The sequence below is a fragment of the Dipodomys ordii genome, unplaced genomic scaffold (genome assembly GCF_000151885.1).
Source record: "Dipodomys ordii isolate 6190 unplaced genomic scaffold, Dord_2.0 Scaffold146, whole genome shotgun sequence".
NCBI classification, from domain to species: Eukaryota; Metazoa; Chordata; class Mammalia; order Rodentia; family Heteromyidae; genus Dipodomys; species Dipodomys ordii.
The window spans coordinates 1,818,621-1,834,285 of record NW_012267362.1 but is presented as its reverse complement, the minus strand read 5'-3'; the positions used below and the strand labels follow the sequence as shown (position 1 = coordinate 1,834,285).

The window sequence follows — 15,665 nt, the reverse complement described above, 5'->3', positions numbered from 1 at the left end:
GAGCTCAGACTACTTGGACAGTCTGGTATAACAAGGCTAAATTCCACTGCTCAGGCCTCTAGAAACCACCCCTTTTGCTGCCATCTTGCTGCAAGTTTCATGATGACACACGTTAGTTTTACCTTTAAGGATAGTATCCCCAGGCTGAGCATCAAAAATCAGATTTTTTTTTTAAAGCTCCAATGGATTTAGATTCTTTTACCCTCTGGTCAAGAGCACACTTCTGTACTATATGACTGGTACAGAAAGCTAATTTGAAGGCAATTCCCAAGCCAACAAAGCCAACCAGCCAGCCATGGCTCAAAGCAGGAGGATGGAGACCACCCATCCATGGTAACTCGCTTTTAGGCTCTTCCACAGGTACCCTCCAAGAGGAGAGGAGCTGCTCCTGAAGACCCATTCAAAATGCATCATTTGTTTTGTTTTCATCCATGAAAAACATGAGCATAAAAATTTCTATTTTCCAAAAATAAAACAAAAGGTCCCTAAATAATGCTCTGAAAGAAATACACGGATCCTTACCCGATAGTACAAGTCATTCTAAGAAAGAAGGCCTGCTCCAAGCAGTCAGCACTTGCCCATACAACAATTTTCCAGGTTTCTGAAACAGTTAGTGTTGCCTGTAACACATTCAGAGGCCCTGGATAACTGACTCAACTTGGTTCCTGCGCTCAAGCACTAGAATGTCAGTGGGTTCAAGTGGCATAATGCAAGTAAAAATGCTCTGAAAACTGCCAAGTTCTACAGAAATCCTAGATATTATTATAAGCAAAGAGCCTTCATCTTAGATGGTTAGAATAGAATATTAATCTTCCTAATCTTAAAACTCAGGGGAGCATAACTATACATTGGCACATCTGCTCACATCTGTCTGGGTTTATGCTGGGAGAAAATGTGTGCTGTAAATAGCTCTTTTCTGGGCATTAAATGAAAATTCACTTTGGGTAGGAGGTCACGGTGGGACAGAAGCTGACACTTTGATCATTTATAAACTGGTCTATCTCTAGAATTATTTAAAAAATTTTTAAATCATGCAAAATGAAAGAGCTAAAAGAACATTCTACCCATAGCAAATACTTCCCTAATTTCATTTTCTAATGGAAGCTCCCTGACATTTAAATTTGCTGCAGTTTCAAATCTCTACATCCATTCCCCCCACCCTCTTTCCCTGCTGCTGTTCATCCATTCTGAGGAGGATAGTACCTAGCCATCTGCTTGCACATTCTGACAAAACTTAATTTGGCACATTTACTTTTTGCTGGCTTTTAGCTACAAAATGAACTAGCAGCAAAATGGCATCTACCAAAGAATGTCTCAGTCATAATTACTGGGAGAAACTGTGACCAGCACAGGAGGAACAGTGAGACAGAAGACTGGCCATACTACATACCTGTGATAGCAAATATTCAAGCTATATTAATGCCAATTATTGCAGCTTTCCATTACTATATGGCCACCCAAACTGGAACTCCATTCTACAATTTATTTAATTTGGAAAAATTTCAAGTGAAAATCTTAAAATTTAATATGAGTCCAATGTATCACACAAAGCATCATCTCACCGGAAATGTGTTTTCAATTGATTCAAAAATTTCATACTAACAAATAACCTGGCAAAATTGCAGAAAAGGATGAAAAGAATAGCTTGATAATACAATTCTGATAACAAAGTCTATAAATCTGAAAACATCCCTAGGAAAAGGCAAATAAACAGCCATTGCAATGGTTTGACAACTAGCCAACATAATGGGCAAAAAGGGGACATGGAAGACTGGGATGGTCTGTCCTTGGGGCTGTACTGTGCTCAATGATGAGCTCCAGCCAAGAGATGGCTGAGCCTGGGCAGACTTCCAGACCAAGCTGTACCCTGTCCTTGAGCAAGTCCACTGGCATATACACAAAGCCCAGCCTGAAAGATTTCAGAAGCAGCCAGAGTTTTGCCTTTAATAGGTGCTAAATCTAGTCAATTCTCTGTTGCTCCTTTCTTCCTGCCCCAAGTTAAAAATATTGCCCTGTTAAGTTTTCCTGATCTAGTATCTTGGAAGCACATGGTTAAGTTAATTGCCAAAGGGCAATTAACAAGAGTATTGCCTAATTAAACAAGAGAAAAGAAAAATCACTGTGGCCTATGGTCCCAAGGGGGTAAAAGTTGCTGCGTGGGGATCTGGGTAAGGAGCTGGCATGCAGTGTTCTTAGAGCAGGGCTGGCCCCAGATGGAGAAAAGCGGACCAGGATATACCAGTCACTCCTGCCTCTATTTTCCTCTCTGTGGCTGTTCCACATGGCCAGCAGGGCCCAGGGACAGCACCTGGTACTACGTGAATGTTGATGCTTGAGCCAGCAGAGAGGTGCAGCACAGACCAGGCAAGTATGGGGTTAGTGAACAATTCCTTCAAATTCCACTTCATTTCCCTCAAAAACAAGCAAACAAAACCCCAGAACCCATACTTTAACAAAAGACAGAACTTGAAATAAAAGGTTAAAGAATTTAAAATCCCCACCCCCCCCTTCTCAAAGCCAATTGTTGAAAGTGTTCAGGGTTCCCCACCCCACCCTGCATTTCTTTAGTGTAGGTCCTTTTGGCTTTGATGGAAGCAGCAGAACCAGAGCTGGGTCCCTCGCAAATGGGAAATTGTTTATTTCCCCAAGTCGGAGCCACAGGGAGTGTAGGAGGTACTGTGGTTCCGACATCCATGCTGGGTCCCAGCTCCTTTGAAGAGCTATTCCAGGAGGTCCTGAAAGAGAGACAGGTACCAAATTATTGGCAGATTTAAAACTTCCTATTTTGAAAGCAATCACCTAGTGTCTGAGTTTAGTAAATCCTGAAGTTATCAAGATATTGCTTGGAGATTATACCTTTGTTGGCTCCAAACATTTATAAAGACTTTTTTTTTTGTCTGTCGTGGGGGTTGAACTCTGGGCCTGAGCACTGTCCCTCAGCTCTTCAGCTCAAGGCGAGTGCTCTACCACTTGAACCACAGCTCCACTTCTGGCTTTTTGGTAATTAATTGGAGATAAGAGTCTCACAGGCTTTTCTGTAGGTGCTGGCTTCAAACCTTGACTCTCAGAAGTTGGCCTCCTGAGTAACTAGATTACAGGCATGAACTACCAGATCCTGGCTCCTCATCATATTTTGATCATAACTAGAAGAATAGCTTTTATTTTCCTATCTTTGGATGTCTCAAGAAGAAGCAGTCTTACCTCATCTGAGTCATCATGGTAGCCACTTTTATTAGCGTGGGAGGCTGTGTCCAAAGCATCCACCCCATCGGCCTCTGCGTGCTGCTGCAGCACAGAATATCGGTGCACCAGGAACCTGTGGGGAGACCTCTCTTAGCCCTCACTTGGTGAGTAGACTCATTTCTTTTCTTTCTTTCTTTCTTTTTTTTTTTTTTTTTGTTGGTTGGGGGGCTTGGACTCTGGGCCTGGGTGCTGTCCCTCAGCTCTTCTGCTCAAGGCGAGCGCTCTACCACTTGAGCCACAGTGTCACTTCTGGTTTTCTGATTGGTTTATTGGAGATAAGAGTCTCTCAGACTTTCCTGCTTGGGCTGTATTTGAAGCATGATCATCAGATCTCAGTCTCCTGAGTATTAGGATGACAGGCATGAGCCACTGACACCTGGCCTTTTTTTTTGTTTTTGCTTTTGTTGGTTGTGGGGCTTGAACTCTAGGTCTGGGCACTGTCCCTGTCCCTAAGATCTTCAGCTCAAGGCTACCACTTTGAGCCACAGTGCCACTTCTGGTTTCCTGGTGGTTAACTGGAGATAAGAATCTCACGGATTTTCCTGCTCCAGGATGGCTTTGAAAAGTGATCCCCAGATCTCAGCCTCCTCGGTAGCTAGGATTATAGGCGCAGGTGCTTTTATACTCGTGGAATGAGTCACAGGCAGTACAGTTGACACACAAAAAATACAAGCTATGAGAAGGTTTGAGCCTGCTTTTTCTGAATTCTCTTACCTTCCACCACAGACATATTTCTTCACAATGAGCACTCCTGCGACAACCGTGACCAGCATTAATCCCACGATGGCCAGAATAATGGGAACAGAATTGGACTTGGAATTCTTGATAAAGTAAAAGAGAAACACAAAAGCTTTTAGGCATGGGTATTCTAGGACTTCACTCAAAGTGGCTGTTCATTCCCCTCCTTTCTCTGAGTGATCTACAGTCCAAGCCATTTGATGATGGTACTTTTCCAACCTGCCAGGATGGACCATCTCAATGTTACCAGGAGACCATCACAACTGGCAGAGGAAAATCTCAACTACAGCTGCCTGGAAACTGCGAGCACAGGGGTTTCAATGTCAAAGTTACACTGAAAGCCCTGGCAACTGCCTAGATAACACATGGTAACAGTGGCTGTTCTATTCCCAGTTTACAAGTCTTGGAAGTTAGGGTGGAGTAGGAAAGGGAAACTAACAGTAGTAGGCTGAACTAATCTAGAACAGAGCTGTCATCTGGGAGGATGCGTGTGTCCATGCCATACCAGGGAGGCCACTATATAGGACATCAAGATTTATGTTTTTACTTATTTTTTGGTATGATTTTGAAATAAGCCTTATCACATGATTGTTTGCGTGTAACCTACCTGGGTCTGGGTGGGAGATAGGAAGTGTGTGTTTTCAGTGTATCCAAGAGGAGGCGGAGCTGGATTCTGGGACAAGCTGTGTCCCTGTGAGCGGGAGTCCTGTGCAATCACACACACAAACACTCTAAGGACAACCACCAGCAGTCCAGGGCAGGGGTGCAGAGAAGGAGGAACGTTCCCCCTTACAAATACACACACCCACACACTCTTCTCCCATTGCCTCCTGAGTCCCACCCTTTGTCAGACTCTCACCCCAGAAGAGAGGAGGTGACTACAGATTATCCTGCTCAGCCTTTCAAATTACAGACGGGAAACAGGGACCTCCAGCTTAGCTCCCTGAGTCACATTGCTGTCCCACTGCTTTTACTTCTTTATTTTTTTTTAATCAAGAATAAATATCAATAGCTGGGCTCCGGTGGCTCACACCTGTAATCTTAGCTAATCAGGAGGCTGAGATCTGAGGATCGAGGTTTAAAGCCAGCCTGGGCAGGAAAGTCTATGAGACTCTTATCTCCAATAAACTACCAGAAAACTAGAAGTGGTGCTGTGGCTCAAACGGTAGAGAGCTCGCCTTGAGCTGAAGAGCACAGGGATAGCACCCAGGCTTAGTTCAAGCCCACGACCAAAAAAAAAAAGAATATCAGGAAGTTTCCTTTTCTCCAAACCCCAACCACATAGTTCAGTTCCATAGTTTTGTAATTAGCTTTATAAGTTGCCTCTATACCAAAGCATCCCACTGCACCACAGATCAGGTTTGCATTGTGAACACCTTTGCCATGACTTAGTACAAAAATCCACCCTATATTGTACAATGCTCTTACCAGCACTCTGGGTCATGGTGCTTCTTTTTGTTATATATTTAAATTTTTCAGCCAATATGTAATATTTATACATAGGAATAGAGTACAGTATGATATTTCAATGTATACACATGCATCACACACTGATGGCCAACCTTCTTGAGTGTTTTACCTAAATGGCTCTGAAGTTCAGGAATTTCTACAACTCTGCTTCTAGGATTTTTACAGTCCTACAGAATACTAGTTATCCCCACCAAGAAAGAGCTTTTTATGAGATGAGCTTATTGGGTCATGCCATGAGTCCTTTACCCTAATAGTTTCCTGTGTACAGGTATAATTTTGATCTTTTCTGACAGAACATGAAATCCCACTTGTACCTAAAATCTAGATCTGTTTGAACATACCTGCTTTTGGGGATTCAAAAAGTTGCTTGTACATTTCTTTTTCAAGTCCTTTACTTCTCGAGCTGGATTCATCCCACCTTGGCATCTGTCTCCTGGAATTTTCCGGTATCTGAAAGGCAGAAGAGAAAGTTTGTTTACAGGGGTTTGTACTTCCTGGTAGTGGCTGTATTGCTTTCTGAGAAAGGTGTGCAGTTTGTGCTCAGAGCTGCTGGGCTGTGGTAAAAGCCCTTGGGGCACCTGGTAGAGGCAGGATGGCCAAACCTGAGCCGTGGCCAGAATGGCAGTAGCAATAGAGTAACCACATCTGCTACAGGAATTGTAGGCCAATGTAATTTGATAAGCCATGGAAAATATGGAGCCTCAAGGAAAACAAGTTTCTCAAAGTCTACCAAGTCTTTTTACAGCAGTGGCTATGACAGAGAGGAATTGGAATCTAAAATGACAAATGGGACACAACAAGGACATCTCACCCATTTGTTGTCAGATGTTCTTCCCTTCCATACAGACAAAACTCTAGGTCATGCCCCTTTAGTTCTGGCTGTTCCACACACTCTGAATCATTTTCTGGACGGAAGTAGCCAAAATCACTGCAAGAGTCAACATTAAGACAGTTTTCAAAGTGTTGGAGAGACAGTAAATGACTAGCTATGATGGGTTTATGTGGAGTAATGAATTATTAATATTCTAGTCTAAAACTCAATTTCTTTTTTTTTGGACAGGAAACATCCTTCTTGGTGTTTTACCTTGCCATTTTCTATAATTTTTTTCCCCTCTTCCTTGTTTATATACCTTTACTATTGCTAGGTCAAGATTGCTGGGGCTGGTTGCTGGCTCTGTCCAATGGTTAACTGGTTAACTATCTGGTGTGATTATACTATTTGGCCAATTATTAACGCTTGGTTCTCTTTCTGTGTCTCAATTTCTTTGATAAGAAGCAGCACTCTCACTTCTTATTGAGAAGGATTTCAATATTGTTTTGTGTTTGTTTATCTCTATAAGGTATCAGTCTTTTGCTTTCTCTCAGACAGGACAGGGGCTTTTGGGGGGATCTCGGTCAATATAGGTACCAAAGGAAATCCTCCAGGGTACAGTGGCAGATGGATGGCTGCCTGGTTACAACGTAGTCTCGACCATTCTGACAGATGGATGACTTGCGTAGCCTCAGGTACTGCTCTTTATAGCCCAAGATGCAGCCATCTTCATGATCCCCAGGGTCTGTAGAGTGTGCCAGCCATACAGTGTAGTCTTCTTCTTCACCTAAACGACAGATACACTGTTCAGAAGCTGTGCAGCACACATCCCACCACAGGAGGCAGCTGCCAGGCTGTAGGAGGAATGAGGGGAGGGAAGACCGGAATGTGTGACTTGATCTATTGCTCGACTGTGGAACTGCGAACAAAAAAGTGGCATTATTCTAGAGCCTCCCAGTAATTGCATTCCTTTGTGCCAAAGGAGGGTTCTTGCCATTGCATTATTCTATATTAGCAAAAACTTCACTTGTTTTGAAGTAGAAAGCTGCAAAGGGGGTTCTAGTTTCTTCCAAAGTGAGACACTGCTGTCTGTCTTACTTTACCCATGCCCTCCATCCAGAGCAACTGGCAATTCCTACTTCAGAGAATCTTTGCTCAGAAGAAAATACTAATTACCCAGGAGCATTAAGTTCAATTTCCCATGTCTTAATTTGCATTAAACAGAAGGGACAACAGCCTCTTTTGGATTGATGATGACAACATTCCCTGGCTCAATATATCCTTTTATCCTTTCATTCATTCCTGGAAAACCTACTCAGAAGCTATGACTTAAAGACTGGGGATTAGTTTTTTTATCCTTCAGGATATGAAGACCAGCCACAAAGCCAGCTAGAGAGCAGGTGCTTAACAAATCTTTTAATGATGTTAAAAAATTTTAGAGATAACTGTAGAACTGCCTGCTGAGGGGAAAACTCCAGCCAGTTTTTCTTAATAGCTTCTTTAATGACTTTAGATGACAATAGGCTTCAGTTTTAAAACTGTACTTAAGCATCTTGTAAAAAAAAAGAAGTAAGGTCCTAAATAAGAGCTCTGTTTCTTTGGGAGTTGCTGAACTAACACCTGAGGAAAGGGACTAACATTCAACAAAAACATCTAGGAACTTTAAGTCTTTGGTTTTATCCCACCAATGTGTGAACAAGGTCACTCTTTCTCCAGTATTTTCTTTTGTGCTTCACTTTTCTCAGTGTAATGTCAGCATCTTTGGCAAAGAGTCTGGGTTTGCTTTTGACCACTCTCTGTACATTGTCAGCCTCTTTCTGAAGCCATTTTCTGGGCCTCTATCATGTCTTCTAGTGTGAAGTCACACCACTTTGAAGAGATCAGTGTGAACTTCATTCTTACCCAGTGGTTGTGACTGACAGTCAAGCTAAAACTTCAACATTTTGAGAGGTGACACAGTCAACACTTTCCCCTCTTTACAGTCCACTACCTTTGGCTACACCCCTGAAATGTCAAAATAATTTTAGACAAGAATACACATGTACAGGGCTGGGAATTTGGCTCAGTGGTAGAGCACTCGCCTTGCATGCTTAAGGCCCTGGGTTCGATTCCTCAGCACCACATAAGCAAAAAGAAAATAGCCGGAAGTGGCACTGTGGCTCAAGTGTTAGAGTGCTAGCCTTGAGCTGAAGAGCTGAGGGACAGCACCCAGGCCCAGAGTTCAGGCCCCACGACCGGACCCCCCCCCCAAAAAAAAAAAAGAATACTCATGTACTGTTCCTATAAGGCAGAAAAAAAGTCTCACAAAGGTACAAGAGATCTTTCTACCATTGTGAGAGCTACACTGTCCTATCAGGTAGCCCTAAGCCACAGCTACTTCGGGCTGAGAGTTGCTCTAAGTATTAAGCCTATACCAGATTTCATAGACAGAAAACAAAATGTGAAATATTTCAACAACCTTGTCTCAATGTTTACATGTTTTAGTTATAGGAAAATAGAAATCTGTCAATAAAATGGATTTCACCTTTCTTTTTACTTTTATAATGTACTTGACAGGATGATTTATTTTATATATGTAGCCCTCATATTTCTCTTCACAGTGCTAGTTCTAAGAAAATCAGCTGTTCTGATTCCACTGCTTGATCATTTGCACAAACACCTTCCAACCTCAACCTCTTTTTTTTTTTTTTTGCCAGTCCTGGGGCTTAATTCAGGGCCTGGGCACTGTCCCTGAGCCTCTCTGTGCTCAAGGCTAGTGCTCTATCACTTGAGCTACAGTGGTACTTCTGGCTTTTCTCTTTATGTGGTACTGAGGAATGGAACCCAAGGCTTCATACCTGCTAGGCAAGTACTCTACCACTAAGCCAACTTCCCCGCCCCCCAACCTCTTTTTATATGCATATATGTTTATCCCAGCTAAAGGGGATTAAACTGGATGATTAGGGAAGAAGAGTCTTAGAAAATTCCAGGGGAGATACTCACAATTCCTTTCAAGAATATCTTTAAAGTCAATGGTGTAGGAGACCCATTGGCGGGTGAGGAAAGATTCTGTGAAGCCCCAAATGCTGATATTCATGGACCTGGCTCCAGGTTCTGATGCTAGACCAGTGAAATAGATGGGTTCCCTGGTGAATGTGTAGGTTTGCCAGCATTGACCTTCATCTGTGGAGAACCTGAAATAACCATTAAAGAAAGATCATGACAGACAACTAATGTACTGGGAATATCAGGAAAGCACTATGGCTGTTTGGTCCCCAACACGAGAAAACCCTGTATTTAAAGGTCATGATTTACTTGCTGACCATTATTTTAATTAAATATTATTATTAATATTAATTTTTGGTGCCAGTCCTGGGGCTTGAAATCCAGGCCTGGATGCTGTCTCTGAGCTTTTGTGCTTAAGGCTAGTGCTCTACCACTTAAAACAGCAGCTCCACTTCCAGCTGCTTTTAGTAGCTAATTGGAGATAAGAATCTTATCGAATTTCTTGCCTGGGCTGGTTTTGAACCACAATCCTCAGAACTAAACCTCTTAAATAGCTAGGATTACAGGTATGAGCCACTGACGCTCAGCTCTTTTATTATTATTATTATTTTTGTTATTATGGGCCATGAACTCAGGGCCTAGACTCTGTCTCTTAGTCTCACAGGGATTTTTCTGCAGCTCTCAGATCTCAGCCTCCTGAGTAGCTAGGATTAGAGGTGTGAGTCACTGGCACTTGGCCTATTTTAATTTTTAAAGTATTTCATTGTGATGTGTCTATGTGTGCATATAGTGTGCTCTGATCAAATTCACCCTTATATTACTCTTTCCCCCACCTCTCCTTTTTATTCATTCATTCCTTTATTCATTTATTCATAAGTTTTTGATAGTTCTCTGTTCTATTTTTATATATGCATATAAAATGCTTTGAGTGTATTAGTTAACAAAGCAGAGGAAAAGGTACATTTACAGAAAACATGGATGTAAATACCTTTATAAAATTTATTTAAAGAAAAGAAAAGGTAGTGCACTGACTCAAGTAAGAATGGGCTTCTAAACTTTCTAAAAATTATCTTCAAGTAGTTGTACAAAGGGGTTTCAGTTTAACATGCCTATTTCTATGTACAATGCATCATAATCAGTATTACTCTTTCTATCATTCTTTCCCAGGATTCTAAATTAATAAACTCAAATTACATGATAAAAACTTGTACCTAAGTAATTTCGAATCTAGAGTGCTTGACCATTTCTGTAATATTTTTGTTGAGAAAAATATTTTTTAAATGTGATAAAACTTGTTAGCTAGAAGGGGTCAGAGGGAAAAGCAACCCATTTATTTCAAGTTGCTCTAAACACAATCACTTCCAGTACTTTCCCTACAGCTCAGCAGAGTGCAAAAATCTGAAACAGGGTCTGACTTTCTCATCAGACAAAGAATATTCCCAGGGCTGCCCTGTATGTAGGTATGCGTGGGGAGCTGAGCTCATGCATACTTAATCACATTGATAGGATGGCTGCTGTGCTCGATGGCCACAATGATGCCTCCAGAATCCAGGATGGTATAGTGGTGGGGTCCTTCCAGCATCTTTGTCCAGGAGTAACCCCCATCATCTGAGATGTAAACATCTGGGACCATCACTGAGATGGCATCCCCAACACTACCTGCAATATAAAGCACCAACTCATCAGCACACACTGACAATGAAAGAGAGAGGATTTACTGACAGAATAATTCTGATTATTGCTCATCAGGTCTTTGACAGTAGAACTGGAGACCACTAAAACTTGGTAGAGGAAGAAGTCACTTCACTCTCCTAGGTAGAAGTCTATTTAAAAATCAAAGCAAGCTGGGAGCCTGTGGCCACACCTGTAATCCTAGTTACTCAGGAGGCTGTGAGCTGAGGATTGTGGTTTGAAGCCAGCCTGGGCAGGAAAGCCCTTGAGACTTTTTATCTCCAATTAAAAAAAAAAGGGGGGGGATGGAACTGGGCTGTGGCTCAAGTGGTAGAGTGCTAGCCTTGAGCACAAAAGCTCAGGCACAGTACCCAAGCCCTGACTTTAAGCCCCAGGACCAGCACCAAAAATAAATAAATAACTTAAGCATTGTTATAGTGCAGGAAATTTCTACTAGGGGTTAAAGACATGGCTCAGTAGGTAGAGTGCTAGCCAATGAGCAAAAGTGTCAGGTACCTATTTTGAGTCCTGGTTTCGGACTAAAAAACAAAAACATTCTACTAAAGAAATACAAAGGCCATTTGCAGTGATTTTTCTCACAGGCTATGCTGAGTTTCTCTGTGCTCAGCTACTTCTGTCCATGGTGGCGGGAGGGAGGGTGCTTACCGTGAGCGATGACTATGCCCACAGCATTAGGTTCTGAGAGTGGAGCCATTGGAACATTCAGTTTTTGGGAGATGCTGTAAGAAGCATGAATATGAAGGCTACACTGTGAAGAGAAATCAAAGCTCAGATTAAAACCAAAGGCACAATGTCCCTACTCATTTCACAGAACCCCCAACACTTTGAACTTGACCCAGACTTCAGTGGAGGTAATCTGATTTTTAAATTGTAGAAAAGTATGTATTTCAAAAAAATTATCATTTTAGGGCTGGAAAGGTGGCTCAGTGGTAGAGCCTTGCATGCCTGAGGCCCTGGGTTCGATTCCCCAGCACCACATAAGCAAAAAGAAAAAAGCCGGAAGTGGCGCTGTGGCTCAAGTGGTAGAGTGCTAGCCTTGAGCTGGACAGCGCCCAGGCCCAGAGTACAGGCCCCACGACCGGACCCCCCAAAAAAACAATGATCACTTTAGCTTTTAAAGTATATATTTCATGAGTACTAAGATTATTCTTTAATTTTTTTCTTTTATTGTTATTTAAAAGGTGATGTACAGAGGGATTACGGTTAAGTCAAATAAAGAATACATTTCTTTTTGGACAATGTCACACCTTCCCTCACACAGTATATTCTTTTTAAAGAACATTTAATAATCTTGCAAAACTGAAACTATTACCCTTTAAGCAACAAGTCCTACTTCTGCCTCCCAATAGCCCTAGCAATCACTGTTCTAATTTCCATTTTTCTACTGACTACTCGAGGTACCTCATATATATGAAATTATATAGTATACGTTTTGTGGCAGGTTCATTTCACTTAGCCTTTTCTGAAGGGTCATCTCTATTGTTAGTGTATGCTAGAATTTTCTTTTTTTGTCAGTTGTGGGTCTTGAACTCTGGGTCGGGACGCTATCCCCGAGCTCTTTAGCTCAAGGCCAGTGCTCTACCACTCAAGCCATAGCACCACTTCCAATTTTCTGGTGGTTAAGTGGAGATAAAAGTCTCATAGACTTTCCTGTCTGGGATGGCTTTGAACCACGATCCTCAGATCTCAGTCTCCTGAGTAGCTAGTATTATAGGCATGAGTCACTGGCATCTGGCTCAGAATTTCCTCTCCTTTAAAGATTGGATAATATTCCATTGTGTGGCATTGGAACTAAGAAGTGAATTTAGTAAAGTACCAGTATACAAAATCAACATACAAAAATATACACTAGCAACTTCATATACAAAAAAGAAACCAAGTATTACTCACTAACACCCACTTATGATAGCATAAAAAAGATTAATGGCAAAAGCAAGAGGAGGGATGGTAGGATGAAAAGTACATTGATCAGTGGCACTAAGTTATAGTAAAAAAAATCCTGGCATGCTTTTGCACAGTAGAGTAACATACTGATAATATTCTGCATGGTTCCAAAAGCTAGAATAAAATTTGAATTTTTTTCATAAAGAAATAACAATGCTTGAGATCACAGATAGGTTTATGATGATTAGAACAGTACACAATATATACAAGTATTCAAATGTTATATTGTATGCCATATACATGTATTAATTCTATGTATCTATTAAAACTTTTGATTAGAAAGTCATGCTCTGAAGCTCAGCACAGTGGCTCATGCCCGTAATCCTAGCTCCTAGGAAGTATTCAGTAAGTGGAGATGTAAAGAATTGTGTTTCCAGACTAGCCAAGCAAAAAGTTCATGAGATCCCAGCTCAACAAATAGCTGGATGGGAGGGTGTGCACTGGTCATTCCAACTTCACATGGAAGTATAACTAGGAGGGTCACAGCCCAGGTTGGCTCAAATATAAGCATGAGAGCCTATTAGAAAAATTACAAAAGCAAGTACTAGAGTGCCTGTCTGGCAAATAAAAGGCCTTGAGTTCAAACTATAGTACTGACTAAATAGATAAATTAATTAATAATAAAATAATAAATTTATTTCTAAAAATAAATTTATTTTGGGTAAATACTGAGAAATGACTAAAGGCATAGCTCAAATGGTACAGTGCTGGCTTTGAGCATAAAAGCTCAGGAACAGTGTCAAAGCACTGAGTTCAAGACCAAGGACCAGCACCTCCCCCCCAAAAATATTGAAACAGCAACCTACAGAACAGGACAAAATATTAACAAAGTAATTCAGTTTAAAAATGCACAAGGGCCAGGCACCAGTGGCTCACACCTGTAATCCTAGCTACACATGAGGCTGAGATCTGAGGATCGCGGTTCAAAGCCAGTCCAGGCAGGAAAATCCATAAAACTTCAATTAACCACCAGAAAATTGGAAGTGGTGTGGCTCAAATGGTAGAGCACTCACCTTGAGCTGAAGAGCTCAGGGACAGCACCCAGGCCCAGATTTTAAGCCCCATAATCAACCAACAACAACAAAAAAAATGCATAAGGATGTGAATAGCCATTTTTCAAAAGACATATACTAGCCAGAGGGCATATGAAAAACAAATGCTCTCAATATAACTAATCATGAGGGGAATGAGAGTAAAAAATCACAATACTATATCTGCTAGAATAGCTGTTAACCAGAAGACAAAATATAAGTGTTGAACATGTGAAGAAAAGGGAACTTTTTTGTGGGGGTTTGAACTCAGGGTTTTAGTACTTACTAAGCAGGTACTTTACCACTTGAGTCATGCCTCTAGTCACTCTCAGTATTTTCCCAAAGGAAAGGAGATCAGAATCTCAAAGAAATATCTGTACTCCCCTGTTCATTGCAGGTTAACTCATAAGAGCCAAAATACAGACTCAATCTAGCTATCCTTTTGATGGATGCATGGATGAATGGATAAAGAAAATGTGATACATATATACAATGAGCTATTATTCAGCCTTAATAAAAAGAAATCCTGATATTTGCATTTACATGGGATATTATGGTAAATAAGCCAGGCTCAGAAAGACAAATACTGTGTGATCTCATTTATATGTGGAATTTAAAAAAAGAAGAGAAGAGTGAGTAGATGTTGGTCAAAGATTACGAAGTTTCAGTTATGCAGGAGGAAAAAGTTCTGGGAAGCTAAAATCAAGATGGAGAAGACTATGGTCTATAAAACTGCATTGCATGTTTGAAATTTTTTTGCTGAGAGTAACTCCTAAATATTCTCACCTTTCACACAATTAAAAGGTAACTGTGAGGTTATATTAATTAGTTTGATTCTGGCACTCATTTTACAATGTATACATATGCAAAACACCACATTGTACATTATAAATAAAGATCATTTTAATTTATCAATTATACTTTAATAAAGCTGATTAGAAAATAAATGTCAGAAAGCAGTTGAGGTCAAGGCAGGACAAAAATTAGTGTTCTCAAATGGTAAATATGTTATGTATATTTTACTACATAAAAAAGTTCAAATTAAGAAAATGAAGAAAAGTGATTACTAGTTCTAACTGGCTGGGTACAGAGGAGGGTTACGATTTCCATCAATTCTAATTTTTCAGGGTTTGGGTACAACTTCAACCAGGGCCACTGACAGGGAAGGTACATGCAGCATGTTTAAGGCATAGCAGTGGTTTCAACCAGGGATGTCAGCAATGAAATGCACAGTAACAATAAAAAGATGAGAAGGGGGAGGCCCAGCCTTGATTCACAGGCAAAGAGCAACCACAGACTCTCTTAGGAGGAATCAAGCATGAAAGCCTGAGGTGGCAAAGCAAAAAAAGAAGCTTCTATCTGCCCCTGGTAAAGCAAGGAGGGTAGATGAAAGGCCAGGAGGAAAGGGAAAAGGGTCAAGAAGGAGGAAGCAGACTCAGTAGCACTCAGAGGAGGAGGGTGAGTGGGGAGTTATTCCACAACATCTAAGGCTCTTAAGCAGAAACTCCAGGCTAGAAAAGTAGAATCCTTGTCAGCAGGGTATGAGGATTGCTCAGGAACTACTTGCATTCCACATGTTCACTGTTGAAGGGAACTCCCAGTGTTCCCCTGGGCTCATCTTAAACTCTGTGAAGAGCGAGAAGAGCTAGATACAAAGCTTGTCCATTTCCTTTTCTCTTGTCTGTCAAGGCCTGTCACTTCTGGAATCTAGGCTCTCTGGGAGCGGCTATTTGTGTGTCTAGTTCCCAGAC

At 41.2% G+C, this 15,665-nt stretch overlaps 1 protein-coding gene across 2 annotated transcripts in view; it reads right to left on the bottom strand.

Moving 5' to 3' along the window:
* Positions 1–2,474: 2,474 nt before the first annotated feature.
* Sort1 (sortilin 1) overlaps positions 2,475–15,665 on the bottom strand; it is a 64,459-nt gene continuing 51,268 nt past the window's right edge. Inside the window, exons 12-21 of one of the 2 annotated variants that reach the window (XM_013031902.1) lie at positions 11,585–11,687; positions 10,738–10,906; positions 9,245–9,435; positions 6,860–7,049; positions 6,263–6,379; positions 5,793–5,901; positions 4,589–4,687; positions 3,958–4,064; positions 3,202–3,316; positions 2,475–2,735 (exon numbers count right to left, since the gene is read on the bottom strand). In XM_013031902.1, coding sequence (XP_012887356.1) covers positions 2,721–2,735; positions 3,202–3,316; positions 3,958–4,064; positions 4,589–4,687; positions 5,793–5,901; positions 6,263–6,379; positions 6,860–7,049; positions 9,245–9,435; positions 10,738–10,906; positions 11,585–11,687 — 1,215 coding nt within the window. In that variant the 3' untranslated portion in view covers positions 2,475–2,720. The remainder of the gene's footprint in view (positions 2,736–3,201; positions 3,317–3,957; positions 4,065–4,588; positions 4,688–5,792; positions 5,902–6,262; positions 6,380–6,859; positions 7,050–9,244; positions 9,436–10,737; positions 10,907–11,584; positions 11,688–15,665) is intronic. The other variant, XM_013031903.1, reaches the window with a different exon arrangement.